Raw genomic sequence first — 19,429 nt, 5'->3', positions numbered from 1 at the left:
CTCGCAGGAAATCATTGCCTTTAGCAAGTCTTCCATTCTGCTTCTTTCAAGAAGATCAAAGTTTTAAAATGCTTGAAACTTCTGATTATTGTTATTACTTGTATATGTGCCGGTGCCAGCGGGTCTGAGTGTGAGAATGGGTGTTCTCTTTATTGTACCTGGGAATAGGACATGTACCGCTGACAAGCAGAATGCCAGTATTCTGAAAGAGCATTTCTAGTCTTCCTGGGTTGTGATGGACGTATTGCTTTCTAATTTCCATCCCTTAGATTTAAGAAGATTATTCCCATTCCTGAACAGAGTATGGTTCAGATGTTGTGCTACCTCCTTGAATGTCTCCTGGCAGAGGAGAACACACCTCCTGACTGTCCCAAGGAGCTTTATGAACTTTACTTTGTCTTTGCTGCCGTCTGGGCCTTTGGTGGATCAATGTTTCGAGATCAGGTAAGACGGAAGATGCCTTTTCAGCATCTTTCACACAGTTTGTTTGTGTGGTTTGGTGTTGTTTTGATTTCTTCATACTTTCTGAAACATAGTGCTATGCCAGTAATGCTGTTTTCCTGGGGCTCTCATATAGGTGATAATAAACTAGAAACACAACAATTCCTTCTACGAAAGGCCTCGTTATCCAGGGTGTAACACCACCGGAGAACAGCTGAGGGGTCAGTGGTAAAGGTGGAGGGATGTTTGCTTGTGCAGATGCATTTCACTGGGGAGAAACATAAAGTTAACTTATAGAAGCCTGTGGATGTGCATAATGTGATCAAATTAAGACTGATTTATCAGATGGATGTATCAGTGGAGCAGTCTTTCAGCCTTCTGACTGCACAGGTAGACGTGCTACATAACACAAACCAGCCGGTGTTTTGTCACCAGGGCAGAGCAGAGCCGGAGGAACAACCTCCCTTGACCTGCTGGTCATACTTTTCCTAATGCACCCCAGGTGCCATTGACTTTCGTGGCCACAGGGGCACACCTACTCTTGGGTGGTTGCATCCCCTAGTCAGAGGACGCCTTATCCTCAGATCTAAAGTGTGTAGTCCTGATGTCTGGGTCTGCCCACACTGCACTGCTGTCAAGGGCTTGGAGATCCACGTCTGATCTCCGCTGGGCTTGTGTCAAACTCTGTGTTGTCTGGACTATGCGGGAGGTCTCTCCACGAATGTAACACCAGACACCCCTCCCCAGCTCGGGTGGAGGCACTGCCGTTCTTAATGGCTGCTCAAGTGCTCCCAGGGGTCTCTTTGTGTGTTTTCATGTACCTTAATGCCAGACCTAGAGTGTCTGCTGGTCTCTTCACATTTGCTCCATGCCAAGGATCAGATGCTTCAGGAAGTGCTGAACAACACAGCTCAAGCTCAGCTGGGTGCTCACTTGGTGCCATCACACCTTGTGACCATTGAATGACCTGTGCGAGACCAGCTTCCTTGGTCCTTGTGGAGCCTCCATTTCCCATGTGCCAGCTGGGAAATACTCAGCCTTAGTGTTGCTGGTCTAGGATGACTTAAAGAAACAAAACAAAACACAATAAAGCCTGGGAAGCACTACTTGTCTTTGCTTCAGCAGTACAAGCGCAAGTATGCTGGTGTGCGGTGCTGTGGCAGCTGGCCGCTGTGTTCCCCATGCCGCACAGTCAGTCCTGGGTGCATCAGGCCGGGCTCCTGCCTGCGGTAGTGGCTCTGGGTGGGCTGCAGGAGCAGCTGCAGGCACAGCGACCCTCCGGGAGGCTCCGCCGGGAGCCTGGCTGTGCGTTGCTGCCCGCGATGCTCTGTAAATGTCAGAGCTGAGAGTGCGAGGATACAGCAGTCCGAGCAATGGGGAGCCTGATGAAAAATGATCCAATATAAAATCTGTTTATTGCTTTCCACCGAAGGTGCCCTTCGCGCTGACCTTTTGCTGCCGAAATGTCAGGAGAAACAGTCTGGGAGGCTTCCCACTACTCGGTGCTTGTTGGTGGGTAGCAGGGCCCCTGTATAAAAACAGATGATAGATTTGCCATTTCCTGGCTCTGAAATTAGCGGTAATCCATATGGGGTTTTTATTAAGGAAGTGGTTTGAGTTCCACACCGTTCTGGCAATAGAGCTGGGGCTGGAGTGGCTCCATTTAACCGCGGGGTCAGGGAGGGCGGGCAGCGCGGCACAGCGCGCTTGCAGGCGGTTTGGCTGTGCGGGGTAAGGGCACCCTTGTGGGAAAGCTTTTAGCAGCCACGCACGTCCCGCTCCACTGCGGGCTACTCTGCTGCCGCTGCTGAGGAGTTATAACAACAGAATGGAGAATTACAGGGATTCTGCCTCTCTGAATAGCATGAGTCTGCAAAATCGTGGACACTATTAATGTGTTTTTCAAATCCACTGGTCTTTTGAGGGACTGTGGCTCAGGAGGCTTTATGGAGGACACTTGGTTCAGTTCAGCAACAAACCCAGGTTTCCTTATGGAGGCCGAGCAGCCTATGGACAATGTGTTGGTGACCCCACATTGTATGGCTATGGGGAGGAGAGACCCGCAGACGCCCCAGGAACAAACTGTGCTGTTAAAACGGGCTAAATGATGCGTCCGGTATTTCACAAACATCTTTCTCACAGCAATTTTCCTCTCCTCCTCCCCTCCACCTCTCTCCAGTTCCCATTGTCCACATGGCAAGGTGTTTGGGCAGAATGGCTGGCCCAATGTCATGCAGGAGACCTAGGGCAGAGGAGGGGACTAAGCACATTTTGTGAGTCCTGACCCAGCATCTAAAGCAAAACTGTCACCCCAGTTCTTGAAAAAATTCAGATGCTCCAAAATCTCCATGTGTAGAAAGATACAATGGGGAAAAGCAAGGAAACGGGTGCTTTGAGGGGAATGTGGCAGCTCAGAATCACGGCACGGTCAAAGGGGCAGACCCTCGCTGCTGCTTTGGTACGCTGGTGTCTGCAGTCCTGCTTGTCTGAAACGTTGTGGCTTGAAAAGAAGCCAGAAGACAACAACTCACTCTGAATAGAGTGGTGTGATTGATGAGGAAAGGCTTTGGTATGCATGCTTTGACTAACCATGAGCACAGATGTAGACGGATGTTGTGTCCTTGTCTGTTGGAAGAAGTAGGCACCAAGAATCAATCAAGCGGTCTGTTTAGTCATAGGCACGTATTTCTCTTTTTCAAATTGATCTATCTATCTAGTCTCAGACATACCAAGAGTGATCAACACAGAGGATGAATTATTTAGATGAATAAATAGGACTGATGAGCAGAAATGAAGAAAATGAAAAATTAGGCTTAATAGCAGGAAAAATGATAAGAACTTTATGCTGTGGAATATATTTTAAGGACTAATCCCACTCTGGTGGACTGGGATAGATAACATTCTCCATTACTAATTAATTGATCCAGATTAGCGTATTTTCTCCACTTTTTGTCTTATAGCTTGTGGACTACAGAGTGGAGTTCAGCAAGTGGTGGGTGGCAGAATTCAAGACTATCAAGTTTCCCTCTCAGGGCACAGTCTTTGACTTTTACATTGATCCAGAAACGAAGAAGTTTGAGCCTTGGTCTAAACTTATTCCTCAGTTTGAATTTGATCCAGAAATGCCCTTACAGGTATGTGAACCTTGCACGTGTTTTGTCTGGGAAGAGCACATGCATTTTAGTGACTGTATGCAGGCATTTCAATTGAAGTCTCATTCAAGGTCAAGCACTTCATGATAAGAATGGCATTCCGTCCTGGTTTTGTTAAAAACAAGTTTCTCTTTTAGTGAATTTGCCTGTCAGGTAAAACCTTCATATCAGCTGCGTTTTCCTGGAGAACCAGATCCATGTTTTGGTAAACATAGCAATGGAATGTGAGGTTATTGATAAGGACAGATTCGCATCTCGCAAGAGGGGCAATGAGAAACAGGTGACCAAGAAACTGACAAACAGAGTATAACATCCCATTCACGTGAACACTTCATATAAAAGTGGGAGATCACGAGGATCTCGTCCATTTTGCTTATGGCCGAGATTAGGAGAGGACCTTGCAAGTTGTCCCTGCGAACTGAGGCCTCATGACAGACTGAATCCAGCTCTGGTTGGCTGCAGAGTCCAGTCCAGGACTTCAGGTGCCAGCTCTGCAGTTGCTGGGGCTTTCAAGATTGGTTTTGTATATTTTGTATTATTTTCTCTATTCTTATTAGTAGCATTAGTAAAACATTTTTAATTTTTCCAATTCTCTTCTCTCTATCCTTCTTTCCCTCCCAATTGCCTGTCCTGAGTGGGAATGGGGGAGAGAGAGGGGCTGAAGGTGGGGGAGAGGGGGCTAACAACACATCTGCCATGGTTGTATTGTCACCCCACAATCAAAACCCTTGACACATTCTTTATGAAGTACAACTCAATTACCCATCTTTCTTTACTGTACTTTGACTGTGAAGACTCATCCTCCATCCATCTTCCAGAGCTGAGTGATGTACATGAGGCGCAGGCTCAGAGACACCTATGAGCCAGGGTTGGTGTGCCCAGGGTGCGGGATGGAGGTGCGTTTGGCCTGCAGAGAGAAGCAGGATGTGGGACAACGTAGTGACAAAGTCCCTGAGACACCATCTTGTCATTCTGCGTGGCTGAAAATAGGGTTGTTTATATGATTTGGACGAAAAATGAGAGTTGCTGCAGGTAGTGAATTGCGTTTGCCAGCTGTGCCTTTCTTTCCTTTTAGAGGTGCCACAGTGAGCAGATGACTTGTAAAAATTGTTACCATTTTAGCAAAATGTGTGTTTGCGGGGAGATCCAGATGTTGCTCTCAGCATCCCGCTGTCATTGTTTCATCTGTACAGATAGTTTGACTTGAATGGTTGGTAGCAGTGTATTGTTCCCTTCCTAGCGCCATCTAGAAACTCAGGTCACCGCACTCATTCCTGGCTCTCCCAGTTTGATGTCTCCTCAGAACATGGCAGTGGGGTGGTGCCACAGATGGGTACACTTACCTGCTCGTTTTGCCCCTCTCAGGCTTGCCTGGTGCCCACCACCGAGACGGTCCGTGTGCGGTACTTCATGGACAGGCTCCTGGAGCGCCGGCGCCCCGTGATGCTGGTGGGCAACGCCGGCACGGGGAAGTCTGTGCTGGTGGGGGACAAGCTCTGCTCACTGGATACAGACGCCTATGTGGTGAAGAAGGTCCCGTTTAACTACTACACCACCTCTGCCATGCTGCAAGGTAAGACAATGGCTGAGACATGGGACTTCTGCCTGGCAGGTCACCAAATTCCTGGGGTGTCCGTCGGGGTTTGGAGTGGGGTGTGCACTGTGGGCACTGCACTGACACCCACTGACTCTTAAATCCCACTGTGAAACTCACAGGTCCGCAGACTCCTGGTTTTATGGAAAATGGCATTTCCCAACATGAGGGATTGAATTCTGAACACCACGACTCTGGTTCAGGGCTGTGCAAAGCACACACTTAAATCTGCTGCTGTTCTCTACAGCACACAGCTCGTACTTGACTTGAGGTGTGTCTTTAATACGCTTGAATTTAAGCCCGTGCTGAATAGAATGGGTTGCTTGGCTGGGATCTAAGCTGTCCTCAGAGTGCAATGATGGGAATTGCATCCCAGTTATCAGTGAGGACAGTGCTAATGAGAATATCTTTGATGAGGATTTTGGCACATCAGTGAAAGATGAAGTTTGAGACCAGGATAAGGTCAGTTCTGCTGTGTAGTCTTTTCACAGATGAAGAGAAAGAGGGAATTGTTGAAAAGTGACTCATTTTGGAATGGTATTTTCACTTTCAGTTGACCTAAAGAGAGAGGATAATTTTCTACATGTATTTATTAATCAGGAATGAAACAACCTTGCTTGTTTTGAGTTGAACAACAGCTGTGGGTCACTGTAAACCAAAATAACTTCCTTTATGGAGTTTGGTCTGACCCAAGTGTCCTGAAATCCCTTTACTCCCTCTACAGGACCAGCATCAGTGAGACCAAGGTTTTAACCTTCACCATGTGGGTTTTTCCTGGCCAGGTGGCCCTGGGGCGAACACACTCACGGCCATGAGCATCACAGCCCCTGTCTGTGCTCTGCTGGGCTCCCGACACTGCAGATGTTTTAAGGAAGGTGTCAGAGTTTAAAGTTGCCCTGTGGGACTGATCCACTCGCAGAGGTGACAGCACAGGCTCAGCCCACGCTGTGTCACCTGGGGCTGTGTCGTGGAGTCACGGCAGCTTTCTGGGGCAGGTCTGAAGGGTTTTGGGTCTTGCTAGTGTGTGATGGCTGCAGTCTCCCTCCTCCCTCCCAGGTGCCCCTTTGCCTTTTTCCCTGTGTTGGGGTCTCTGCAAAATGCCCTTGAGCTGCTAAATGGGCTGAGCTGTCTGTCTGTCTGTCTCTCTGTCCAGCTGCCTGGGTGGGGGACAAAGATGCTGAGGGACCTAGAGATTCTTTCTTATGGGCAGAGACTGAGAGCTCTGGGGCTGTTGAGCTGGAGAAGAGAAGCTGAGAGGGATCTGATCAATGGGATCAATATCTCAGGGTGGGTGTCAGAGGATGGACCAGACTGTTCAGTGGTGCCCAACGCCAGGGTGAGGGGCAGCGGGCACAGACTGAAGCACAGGAGGCTCCATCTGAACATGAGCAGAAACTTGTTTGCTGGGAGGTGCCAGAGCCTGGCCCAGGCTGCCCAGAGCGGGTGTGGAGTCTCCTTCTCTGAGACATTGAAACCCGCCTGGACCCACCTGTGTGATCTGCTCTGTGACCCTGCGTGAGCAGGGCTTGGACTGGGGGATCTGCAGAGGTCCCTTCAGCCCAACCAGCCTGGGATCCTGTGATTCTGTGAATGTGCAGCCGTTTGTCTCCAGCTGGATGGGCGAGTGTGTGCAGGTGTTATTTGTACAGGTAGACCTGGCACCGTGTCCCTGGCCATGAGCTGTGGGCTGAGTCAGTGATTTTCTTCCCCTGCACAGAGGAGCAAGTTGTCTTGTGTGTGGATGAAGATGTGGTGGTGAGATTTGCATTGAGAAGCATGATTTATACTGCTTGGCCTGGATCCCTGCTGCTCATTTTTTAGAGTTAATTTGTCCCTTTTTGTGTAGTTTGTCACTTGGCTGCTTTATTCTTTTCCCCAGCAGGCACATCTTTAAATTTGTAAAACATGGGCACAAAGTAATTTTGGATTTTTTCTTACTTAAAAAAGATCCTAACCTGAGTTCCAGTAGTTCCTTAGACAAGGTGCCTGTTGCTGCAGAGATTTATAAGATGCAGCCCTTAGGGGAAGCAGAGTTGTTGTTCAACCCATCCCTGCATCCTGTGGCTTCCAGAAGCGCCATGTGCACAGGGGTTAAAAGGAGCCCAACACTCTCTCTGCCTGAACCTGGGGCCAGTTTGGGGATTTTCTGTAGTTTATTGTGACTAAATACCACATTCTGTGGCATTTGCCCTGGGCCTCGCTCTGCTCCATGCCCTCTTGGGCCTCTGCCCCTCCATCAGATGTAGCCCTGGCTTCTGTCATTCAGAGAAATTGCAATAAATCTTGTGGTTTTTTTTGTTTGGGTTCTTTTTTCCCTCTCCCTTGCTCACCAACCAGAAGGTACGAGGTGTCCAGACTGTTTCTTTGAGGTGCTAGTTTGAGTATGTGTCAGGATCTCACACAGACACACCGCCCCTTATTATTATTGTGAGATACGGCTTTGAATTAAAATACCACTTCCACGAACATGTCACTTGATCCCCAGTAATTGCATTTCAGTGTGATGAATCTCTTGCATACTTGTTTAACCTCAAAAAGGGCTGATTTTATATGTTAATTAGGGACTAATTAAATTTAAATTAAATGCTTATTTGAAACACTTAATTTAACTTGCTACCAGAAATTTCAAATATTGTGGTTTTATTGAACGGGGAGAGAGGCTCCGCTGAGGAAAGATTCATCATTTTTCGTAGCACAATCCATTCCTTTGTGCAGCAACTGTCTGTGACAAGAAATCAGCTGCATTTTGAGTGGTGAGCAAGGCAAGCTGTCTGCAGTGCACCCAAGCAGGAAAAACCCAGCGTTTTGAAAGGTCTGTGATCTGAAACAAACCAACGGAATATAAATCTTCCTTAACAACTTTTGCACGTGATAATAAATGGCTTAAAAAAACTCCCAGTCCCGTTTACATTTGCCAGTCTTCCCTAATTACAAAGAATTGCTACTTACCGTGTGCTGCTTTATAGCACCTTATAGGTCTGTTGCCAACCCAAAACTGCTAATGAAACAAATTCTTCGAGTAAGCACAGGGCAGAAAACCCACCCGGGGTCTGGGCAGAGGAGCGTTGCTTCTGTTTGCTTTTCCACTTACTGAGACAGTAAAGGTTGCCTGGGCTGCAATCAGAGGAATCAATAACCTATAGAACATGATGTGCAGCGACGTGGGGTGATTTTTATTAAATATCAGCCCAGGATTATAAATATTCCCCACATTTTATGAGCTAGAGCAACATATGACCCCAGCCTTCTGCTAAAACAAATTGAAGTCTTCCAAGGCTTTGAAATGCGAAACTGTTCTCTCCGTGCTTTCCTTTGTGCGTGCGTGACCCTACTTGAAACTAGGTGGTAATTTGACAGCTCATGTTGGAATTAAGTCTTGTCACATTATCTGGAGGGTTGGGTAACGCTGGTGAGAAGATCAGGGAACTTATGATTATTTGATGCATTTAAATAAAAGTGTCATGTTGGTTGTTCTGAAGATGTCCAGGAATTTGGCCCTGAGATCGCCTATTTTTGTCTAACAGGGTAAAAGATGCATATATTCACAAAACCAGCAGCTTTGCTCGTGGGCTTCTGTGCCCACAGCATCCATCTCCCTTTCTCCATCGCAGCGCCCAGTGCCTGCTGCCCTGGCCACGCTGCAGTTGCCGCATCGCCGGGGCAGGCAGCAGGGGACGCTCACTGCTCTGGCACAGCCACCTCTGCAAGCAAGATTTCGTTTAAAAAATTATGCAGAAGAGATTCAAAAGGCTTTATCTTGCATGAAAAGCTCTTGTTTGCTCTGAGGTAGACATGTTTTGTAGCAGACGAAGTTTGTTGTATATTTCTTTGGAAGGAAGAGTTGAGAGCTTTCTGATTTAAGTCAAACCAAAGTGCTGACCAAGGGTCCCTGCAGGGCTCCCAGCTGCACTGTAGAATCATAGAGTCAGTTTGGTTGGAAGAGACCTTCAGGATCATCGAGTCCAACCGTAACCCAGCTCTAGCACTCTAGTCCCTGAGAACCTCATCTCCACGTCTGTCCAACCCTTCAGGGATGGTGACTCCAGCACTGCCCTGGGCAGCCTGTTCCAATGCCCCACAGCCCTTTGGGGAAGAAATTGTTCCCCAGATCCAACCTCAACCTCCTCTGGCACAACTTGAGACCATTTCCTCTTCTCCTGGCGCTTGTTCCTTGGGAGCAGAGCCTGATCTCCCCTGGCTCCAAGCTCCTTTCAGGCAGTTCAGAGATCAGAAGGTCTCCCCTCAGCTCCTGTTCTCCAGCTGAACCCCCAGGCCCCTCAGCTGCTCCTCATACAGCTGCAGCTGGGGGACATCTCAGCTCCTTGAGGGGCCGCTGTAGCTACACACAGCACAGCATTGAGCTGGGCTGAGAAATCATTTTTATTTTGCAGCAGTTGCTCTCCCAGTAGATGAGCTTTGCACCTCTGCCTCCCTACAGGTATGCTTGAGAAGCCTCTGGAGAAAAAGGCTGGTAGGAATTATGGCCCTCCAGGTACCAAGAAGCTCGTGTACTTCATTGATGATCTCAACATGCCCGAGGTGGACGCTTATGGGACAGTGCAGCCCCATACGCTGATCCGGCAGCACCTGGACTACGGCCACTGGTAGGAGCCTGCTTGGGCTTGGTTGTCGGAGACCTTTTTGTTCAGCTCCAGTGCTGGGGAGTGGGTTTGAGAGAATCTCAAAGCGTGGGTCCCTCTTCCCATTGCATACTGCTGGGCTAGAGCTGGTTGGGAGGCTCTGGGTGAACTGAGAGTTGAGCACCCTCAGGGCTTCCCCTGTCCCCAGCAAACAAATTCACTTAGAATCACAAAACGTCCTGAGCTGGAAGGGACCCGCAAGGATCATCGAGTCCAGCTCCTGTCCCTGCACAGGACAACCCCACAGTTCACACCGTGTGTCCGAGGACGTTGTCCATCACTTCTTTAATACCGCTTGATTGCTTACTCATAGCTGGGTTGAGAGGAGCTTTGCTCTGCTCTTGCTGTGGCTTGTGACTGTGGTCCCAGTGCAAAGCCTGCGAGGGGAGCGCGATGCTCGGCCTTGCTGCCCTGTGACGCTGAGAGCAGAGGAGGCTGTGGATTTGGCCTCAGCTGGGGTGAACCCCCCTGCTGTGAGCACCTAACATTGTCTTCTGTCAGGCAGCAGCAAACAACCATTATCTAGGCAGAGGTAATTTGAAGGAAAAGCAGTGACTGTTTTGGAAGGAGATTGGTGTGTTTTACACTTTAGCCAGCAGCTCTGTGTGGGACATGAATATTTGCATCTCTCTCCACAGGGAATACAGGGCAGGGACGCATTGCAATTTCCACTTTCCTCAGCTGTGTGCATGCCTGAGCTCTGCCAAAAGCTTCCGAGGAACAGAGACAGTAGAGCGGAGGCAGAAATCTTGGGCTGTGGGTGTCAGGGAAGTCAGGCAGATAGAGGGTGAGGGAGCTGCGAGGGAGCGTTGGAGGCACAAGGGGCTGCAGCGAGGAGTAGGGGGATGCAGTGAGGCGCAGAGGGATGCAACGAGGTGTGGGGGATGGAGTGAGGCATAGGGGGATGCAGCGAGGTGCAGTGGGATGCAGCAACGTACAGGGGATGCAGCGAGGTGCGGTGGGATGCAGCAACGTACAGGGGATGCAGCGAGGTGTGGGGGGATGCAGCAACGTACAGGGGATGCAGCAAGGTGCGGGGGGATGCAGCAACGTACAGGGGATGCAGCGAGGTGTGGGGGGATGCAGCAACGTACAGGGGATGCAGCGAGGTGTGGGGGGATGCAGCAACGTACAGGGGATGCAGCGAGGTGCGGGCGGATGCAGCAACGTACAGGGGATGCAGCGAGGTGCGGGCGGATGCAGCAACGTACAGGGGATGCAGCGAGGTGCGGGCGGATGCAGCAACGTACAGGGGATGCAGCGAGGTGCGGGCGGATGCAGCAACGTACAGGGGATGCAGCGAGGTGCGGGGGGATGCAGCAACGTACAGGGGATGCAGCGAGGTGTGGGGGGATGCAGCAACGTACAGGGGATGCAGCGAGGTGCGGGGGGATGCAGCAACGTACAGGGGATGCAGCGAGGTGTGGGGGGATGCAGCAACGTACAGGGGATGCAGCGAGGTGCGGGGGGATGCAGCAACGTACAGGGGATGCAGCGAGGTGCGGGCGGATGCAGCATGCCGTGGGTCCCCTCCCAGACACATCGAGGCTTTCTGCCCATGTACTCAACAGTGCCCACTGGGCACTGTATTGCATGCAGGAAGTTATCATCTCACCAATATAATAGGCTCAGGTAGGATCTCTCAGCAAAGCATATTTTATTAATGATTTTGCAAGGTCGGGTGTTCCACCTAAAGGTAGGCACACAAAACAGGGCAAAAAGCCACTGCTTATATCCACCCCTAATCCCAACTGCAAATTCCCTCCCCAGTTCCCCGTTGGTTAGGTACGGCAGGGTTTACAGACTACCTGACACTTCCTAGCTGCCAAGGCTCAGTTTACCTGTCTCACGACTCCATTCTAATAACCCTTCCCATTATTTCTTTATTTTCATTGAAGGTGTGTTTTCTTGACTGTCTGAATTTTAACCACTGGAATGGTTTTCAGTTCCTCCACACCCGCTCTGGGCAGCCTGGGCCAGGCTCTGGCACCTCCCAGCAAACAAGTTTCTGCTCATGTTCAGATGGAGCCTCCTGTGTTTCAGTCTGTGCCCGTTGCCCCTCACCCTGGCGCGGGGCACCACTGAACAGAGTCTGGTCCATCCTCTGACACCCACCCTGAGATATTGATCCCATTGATCAGATCCCTCTCAACTTCTCTTCTCCAGCTCAACAGCCCCAGCTCTCTCAGTTTCTTGTCACAAGAAAGGTGCTCCAGATCCCTTAGCATCTTTGTAGCCACCGCTGGACTCTCTCCAGTAATTCCTTGTCCTTCTTAAACCAGGGAGCCCAGGACTCCCTGTCCTTCCCCGGCAGCAGCAGCCTGCTGACCCTTGTCACGTACCACCCGGCGCTATGGTTGGGGGAAGTGTGACTGAGATTTGTCAGTCCCCTGGGTTGGAAAAAAGTACATACAATCCTAAAGGTCCACAAACAAAAGACCTTTATTTTTTGTAGCTTGGTCCAATTGGCAAATGACTCAGTGGCAGAAGGATTTATGTTACTTAAGCTCAATCGATAAACAGTTTAGCAGCGAAAAGATTCACATGAAAGAGTTTTGTGGCACAAGTGGGGCTCTAAACCTTATGTTACTGTATTACTCACAAAAAGGAAGGCAAAGAAATAGGAATATAGGAAGGAAAGAGAGAGGAAGAAAAGAAGGGGGAAGGAAATGGGAAGGGAAGGAAAAGGAAAGGGAAAGGAAAAGGAAAGGTCTCACCACCCTTAGGGCTCTATGGTGTGTTTGAGGGGTTTGTAGTCTCAGGTCCAGTTCCTATGCAGGAATGCTTGGGTCTGTAGTCAGGGTTCAGCACCCTGTGGTGTGTGGTTCGGTTCCCGTGGTCAGCCCGGTGGGTGGAAGGGTCCCCAGGGTGGCACCCTGCCCGTGCTGGCACAGGTTTTATAGGGTTTATAGCCCTCGGGATCACCTGGGCTTTTGTGCAGGCGTCACTGGGGGTGATTGTGGAAGATGGGGGAGGCCCGAAGGGTCTCTCAGCCTGGGCCTTGACACCGTGTCGGGCCTGTCAGCGCACAGGCTGCGTGTCCTTCAACACAGCACTGCCTGTGTCACCCAGCCTTTGTCTGTGGCTGTCACCTCGGCCTTGACATGTAAATCACCATTCACCTGCTCACGATGGCCCGTCTCCCATGACTGGGTGTTGCAGGGCTGGGTTTGCCACAGTGTTGAGAGTCACCCTTGTAGTCTCTCACACCCTGTCCCGGGTTGGGATCAAACCAGAGACACTCCTGCTGTTTTCTGCCATTTCCATGCAAGTGAAGAGTATGGCCCAGGGGCTTTGCTCAGTGCTTATTACTGATAGAAATATTAGCTACAGGTTGTTGAAGCTGAAGGATTTCCACCAGGAGCAGGACTCGCGTGTGCCAGGCCGTGTACAGATAGGCCGGCAACCTGGGCCTGGGCCTCATCTTGGCAAGACGCAGAATTTGACCCCCTGAAGACAAGCGGCCTCTGGCAGCCCAGGGACACGTACTGAGAGAGGCAGTGGCCGTGGTCACTGTGCTGCTGCTTGTGTTTTGCCTGAAGGTACGACCGGACCAAGCTGTCGCTGAAGGAGATCACGAACGTGCAGTATGTGTCGTGCATGAACCCGACGGCGGGGAGCTTCACCATCAACCCTCGGCTGCAGGTAAAGCCCTGCACAACGGCAGGTGCATCGCTGGGTTTATTTTGGGGTGGATCATTTAAACGTGAGGTTAGAGGACAACCACTGGCAGATCCTGCTGTTGTTTTATCAGTACAAATGGCACGAATCTGTCGAGTGACTGTGATTCCTAATAGTGAAGCACCAAACTGGGTCCCTTATTCCCTTGTTTGTTTTTCCTCGCATTCTGCAGCTCCGTCAGAGGAGGAAGTCAAAAGTTGCCAGCCAGCTTAACACCTACTTTCAGGACAACCTTCTGGTCCATACAGGCAGATTTTGCCTTCATTTAGCTCGTATTTAGCTCTGAAGCATGGTGCATTAACGCCGCCTGCTTTCCAGAATTGTCTGATGCAGCTGTCAGTAAAAAGAGGTGTGGGGGAGAAACCCAAACGAAGAAAACAGACAAAACTAAAAAAAAACCCAAGCCACACCAAAACACAACAACAACAAAAACCCCAACAAACCCCAAACCAAGCAACCAAACAAAACCAACAAAACAAAGAACACCAAAACCAACCAACCAACCAAATCCCCCCAAAAACCTAACCGAACAAAAAAACCCCAAGCCAAACAAAAAGCAGTTCAAGCGCTGCTGATAACAGAAGATTTGGGAAGAGATCTTAAACATTAGACTTTGATTTTTGGGAGCTGCCAACCGATGGAGGGACTGAGTAGCAGTGAGCAAAATTCATTTCATCATGGAGAAACCTAATGACCAGAGTCAGCTTGGACCCTGGCTCCTCTTCAGCAAGGTGTGGAGTTAAAATGAAGTGTCCCATGGGCAACTTTGCAAGTTCCAAATTAATAAAGAGGTTCTCTGGGAGATGGCACCTTCCAGGGGCTGCTCTTAATAGAGACAGTGACTGGGCTTTGTCAGAGGTCGGTGGGACCTTCAGAGCCCTTTGGCTCTTCAATGGACTGCACTTCCAGTGTAGCATTGGTGAGATGCAGTTGAAAATCCCTGGTTTAGTGAGCAGAGTGATGTCACTTCCCACCTGAGCTCTGCTGGCAAACTGGGAGAGGGAAATAACCTTGTTCAGGTGGACTGCAAATCAGAGAATCATAGAACAACCCAGGTTGGAAGGGACCTCAAAAGATCATCTGGTCCAGCATTTCATGGGAAAGGGAGCCTAGATGAGATTATCACAGCAAATCCCCAAGGGCATTTTGCTTGAAAGGTGTTTTTCTACCTCTCTGACCTTTCCATGCCTTCCTTTCTCTCCCTCAGCGTCACTTCTGTGTCTTCGCGCTGTCCATCCCTGGGCAGGATGCCTTGTCCAGGATCTATAGCACCATTTTAACGCAGCACCTGACAAGTGGGAATTTCTCGGGGGCTGTGCAAAAATCAGCTCAGCAGCTGGTTGCCCTTGCCCTGGGACTGCACCAGAAAGTAGCCGCTACATTCCTTCCAACAGCCATCAAGTTCCACTACATTTTCAACTTGAGAGACTTCTCCAATATCTTCCAAGTAAGTGCAGTTGCTGTCCTGTGGGACTTGGAGCTTGTCCCAATGCTACAAGAGGCTGCGGAGCTGTGTTCCTCTAGCTCTGGTGGGCAGAATGCAGTCTCCTACCTAAAAATGACACAGCACATGTGTGCCCTGAGTAAAGTGGGTGACCTTAGGCCATTCCTTAATTCCTTGTTAGTTTTGGATGGATTCCAGAACCATTGCCCATGGCTTTGAGAAGCTTAGTTACTTTCCAGCCTCTTGTGGTCAACGGGGAGGGATGAGTAGTTCCAGATGGATGTGCAGGTTTGGGGTGGGTTGAAATGCCCTCTGGCTGTAGAAGGGACCAGCTGAAGGGAGCTTTGGGCTTCCGACTTCAGCACTTAAATGACTGATGGTGAGTGCGATGGAGCTGCGCTCATCTTTGGGAGCCTCAGTTCCACACGTGTAAATGTGGGGATTAATGGCACTGTTCCACCACACAGGCAAATTATTTTATTGTACTGAAGCAGGTGGTGGATAGTTAGTGGGTTACTGGCCCTGAAGTTAGATCCAGCTTAGCTTGTTGGCCTGTACTGGCATGTCCTCTGAGCTTCTTGATGGTCAGATGCTCAGTATGTGCATGAAAGGTGGCATTTAAAAAGGTGATAATTGAATCAAACCCAGCTTTGACTTAATTGCTAAAACTGAATTTCCACCAGAGCCAGTTCTGTACCAAGGGGAAGTTGTTCAGATTTAGAAATATTTTCTTCCAACAACGGAGAGACTTTTTTTTCCCCTGAAATCTCGTACTTTGAAGCAGTAGATATTACTGCTCAAAGAGCCTTTCAGAGTTTAAGGCTGATTAGTAAAATTTGAGAAGGTTCTCAGCAGCCAAATCGAGAGGTTTGGAACACCATAAACTCTTGTAGAACCCCAGTTTGTAACTTTTTGCTGTCCTTCTTAACACCTGTTCTCCTAAGTACGTACTGAAAGTTCGGTGCCTTGTGGTCTGGTCCATCACACAAGAACTGAAGTAATGATGTAGTGGGAAATGCAAAAACAGGGCCTTGAAAAAGTTAATAACTCTTTTGTGCCAAGAAAGAATCAGACCTGTCACTTATGCTCAGCTAAACATCAGCAGCCTTTGACGTTAGATGTGGGTCGTGTTAACTTCTGGCTTCTAGTTAATCTGTGCTTTGAAAGGCAGAGAGAGAAAAGCAGCATTTCCATGGGAAGCTTTAATTTTAACTATAACCTGCTTGAAAGGTGCTCAGGTTGTGGGATATTAGGAAATGTCCTGCCAGGTCTAGATGCTGGGGCAGGAGCAGCGACTGAGCTCAGGTGTTGTTTTGTTTATCACGTGGCTTCAGGAGTGGGGGAGTCTGGCTCCTGGGCTTCATAATGTTTATTTAAATAGTGGTCCAATTTTTCTTGAAATCCTTCCTTACCTTTTGGATTCATTCTTGATTATTCCTTCACATTAAATATTCTTGAGTTTTTGAGATCTCCTGATATCCTGTTTGTCCCTACGGGAACACAATTTTCTTCCTGAAATTGAGTGTGAAAGAAGCTCTGGACTCCGGGAATGCATTTCCATGTGTTACTTTCATTCAATCTTCATAAACTCATAATTTAGCTCACACTCTCTTGTCCAAACCCTTCTTGTGCAGTGCTAGCTTCAAAGTCAGGTCAGGCTGATCAGCCAAGTTTTGAATGTTTCCATGACTGGAGTTCCCATAACCTCTCCGACCCTTGTCACACCACTAAACCCACTCCACGGTGAAGCTGATATATTTTTATTTCAGTTGGAATTTCCCTTCCTGCAGTTTGTTACCTCTTGTCCTTTTGCTATACACCTCCAAAAAAAATTGGCTCAGTCTTCTCTATAACTCCCTATTAGGTAGTTGTAGACAGAGTCAAAGAATCACAGAACAGTTTGGGTTGGAGGGACCTTCCCAGCTCCCCCAGTGCCACCCCTGCCATGAGCAGGGACATCTTCACCAGCTCAGGTTGCTCAGAGCCCCATCCAGCCTGGCCTGGGATGTCTCCAGGGATAGAAACAGAATTAAAATTCCCCTTCACCTTTTCCCCGAGCTGAACAAACCGATTTCTCTCAGCCTTTCCTTGCATGTCCTGTCCTCCACCATTTTATGACCTTGGTGGCCTCCGTTGAACTCGTTCCAGTATGTCAATGTCTTTCTTGTCCTGGGGGCCCCAAAAGTGGATTGAACCTCACACAGCTTTTGTCTGCCTGTCAAGGTCCTTCCCTTTGCATTCTGCGTGGTCAGTGCCAGCTGCAGCCCTGCTGGGAGAGCACTGCTGGCTCCCGCATGGAGACACCCACTGCCCCGGTACCAGCCCCTGCGGAACACTGGAGCTCCAGTGAGACCTCGGAGCCTGCTGGGCCAGCCAGTTCTCCACCCACCTTCCAGTCTACCATGGCCCATGACCCTTGATATGATGCTAACTGGGAAAAAAAAAAAAAAGATAAAGGAATAAACAACCCCCTTTTCCTGGTTAGGGACATGTGAGTTTCCTTAGCTTGTGGGCAGATGGAGAACTGGTGGATGTAGCTCGGTGCATGTTGCCTTTTTCAAATTCCTTTTAATCCCAGACAAGCAATCAAACACCGCCTGCACAATAGCTGTGTGTGTGAAGGGCATTTGGAGATTGTTGTTTTACCGACTGTTCTGTAGTTATACAAGCAGCCAATGACAACTGTTAAAGGCACAAAGCACGTAGAAATTGCAGCTGTGGAGGGGTGAGCCCCTGGACTTGCTGCCGCTGTGCTGTGATACTGCTGGCTCTGCACAGGTCCTTAAAATGGCTCCATTTGCAGCCTGTCCAGTGGCTCTGTTGTTATCTCACTATTATATACATACTGTTATACACATAATATATTATATATTAATACTGCACCTACCAACCTTAGAAGCCCAGCTTGATTCCCTTTGTCAAAACTGCCTGACAGCTCTTATGACAAGGAGTCCTGTGCTAATTACCTCATTACAAAACACTCCAAGAACTTGTATCTTAATTGCTGCAGCTAATGAATTTGGACATTGTACGCATGTGAGTGTTGCACAGAACAAGGAAGACGGCCCCACATCAAGTCAGCAATAATTCCTTTCAACAGGTACAGGTCCTTACTGCTCTCATGTTTTCCCTTCTGCACCCAAGACCCATTGCCACCTGGCTCCAGCTGGTCAGGCTGATGTCTGCGTTGCTTGGAGCGAGGGTTCAGCTGAAGGTGACTCCAGGTGTTCATTACAAATGATGGCAAAATACCAGAGAGATTTGTCAGGTATTGGTGAAACCAAAGGGAAAAGAGCAACCTATACACCCAGGGGTAGGAGGCTTGGCAGGCAGCAGTGGATTGACTTTGTCAAGCACTGTTCATGTTTGTCCTGACTGATTGGAATGATCGTCTCTGGGGGTCTGAGTATCTTCAGTGGGATTCCCTTTTGCCTGGCGAGTCGCGTCCTCTCCCCCAGCAGAGAAAAATGGGCATTTCTGTCTGTAGTGCATCAGCTCTTCCTCATGGACAAACACGGAGAAGAGCTCAGAGGAACTGTGTTTCTGAAGCACCTCATTCACTGGAGGTGAAAGGAGTCCAAGGTGACTGTCCTCTTGTCAGACATCAGCACTTTGCAGATCTAAGGTGGGATTAGGCTCCAGTTTAAGGTGCTCAGATTCAGGTAGGTGAGGATATCCAGGTTCATCCGAGGCTGTGGAGGCCAGAAGGGTGTCCAGCTCCCCATCAGGGACACAGGTGTGGTTTCACTCTGTTGCCCAAGTGTGGGTCTCTAATGCTTTTTGAAACATGTCAGGATATCCAGCCTGGGTTCCAGCGGCTGTTCAAGGACACAGGTGTCTTCTTCTGTTGTGTGGGCTCCTGTCTGAACTGCTTGAGCCATGTTGTTTTCCAGGCTGCCCTGGCTGTACAGTAGGTTTCTCCTGAGATGAACCATCTAGTTGTGTTGACTTGGGAAGGCTGTGGGAAATTCCACGTATCCCTACAGAACAATGATTTTCATCCACTGTTCTCATTTGATTTTTGTCTCTGGACATCACCTTCAGCTGGAAAACACTAAATGCCTCAGCATTACAGAATCCCACATAATCCCAGCCTGGTTGAGTTGAAGGGACCTCTGCAGATCCCCCAGTCCAAGCCCTGCTCACGCAGGGTCACAGAGCAGATCACACAGGTGGGTTTCAATGTCTCAGAGAAGGAGACTCCACACCCGCTCTGGGCAGCCTGGGCCAGGCTCTGGCACCTCCCAGCAAACAAGTTTCTGCTCATGTTCAGATGGAGCCTCCTGTGTTTCAGTCTGTGCCCGTTGCCCCGCACCCTGGCGTTGGGCACCACTGAACAGAGTCTGGTCCATCCTCTGACACCCACCCTGAGATATTGATCCATTGATCAGATCCCTCTCAGCTTCTCTTCTCCAGCTCAACAGCCCCAACTCTCACTGAGTCTTTCCTCATCAGAAAGATGCTCCAGACCCCTACC

General features: G+C 49.3%; 1 protein-coding gene across 1 annotated transcript in view; it reads left to right on the top strand.

Moving 5' to 3' along the window:
• LOC136109609 (dynein axonemal heavy chain 9-like) overlaps positions 1-19,429 on the top strand; it is a 181,334-nt gene that overhangs the window by 42,167 nt on the left and 119,738 nt on the right. The window contains exons 27-32 of the mRNA XM_065852415.2: positions 270-444; positions 3,402-3,575; positions 4,959-5,166; positions 9,626-9,791; positions 13,370-13,472; positions 14,716-14,955. Coding sequence (XP_065708487.2) covers positions 270-444; positions 3,402-3,575; positions 4,959-5,166; positions 9,626-9,791; positions 13,370-13,472; positions 14,716-14,955 — 1,066 coding nt within the window. The remainder of the gene's footprint in view (positions 1-269; positions 445-3,401; positions 3,576-4,958; positions 5,167-9,625; positions 9,792-13,369; positions 13,473-14,715; positions 14,956-19,429) is intronic.

The sequence above is a fragment of the Patagioenas fasciata genome, chromosome 18 (assembly GCF_037038585.1).
Source record: "Patagioenas fasciata isolate bPatFas1 chromosome 18, bPatFas1.hap1, whole genome shotgun sequence".
Classification (NCBI taxonomy): domain Eukaryota; kingdom Metazoa; phylum Chordata; class Aves; order Columbiformes; family Columbidae; genus Patagioenas; species Patagioenas fasciata.
The sequence above is the reverse complement of the archived record's forward strand: the minus strand, read 5'-3'. Positions and strand labels throughout refer to the sequence as shown.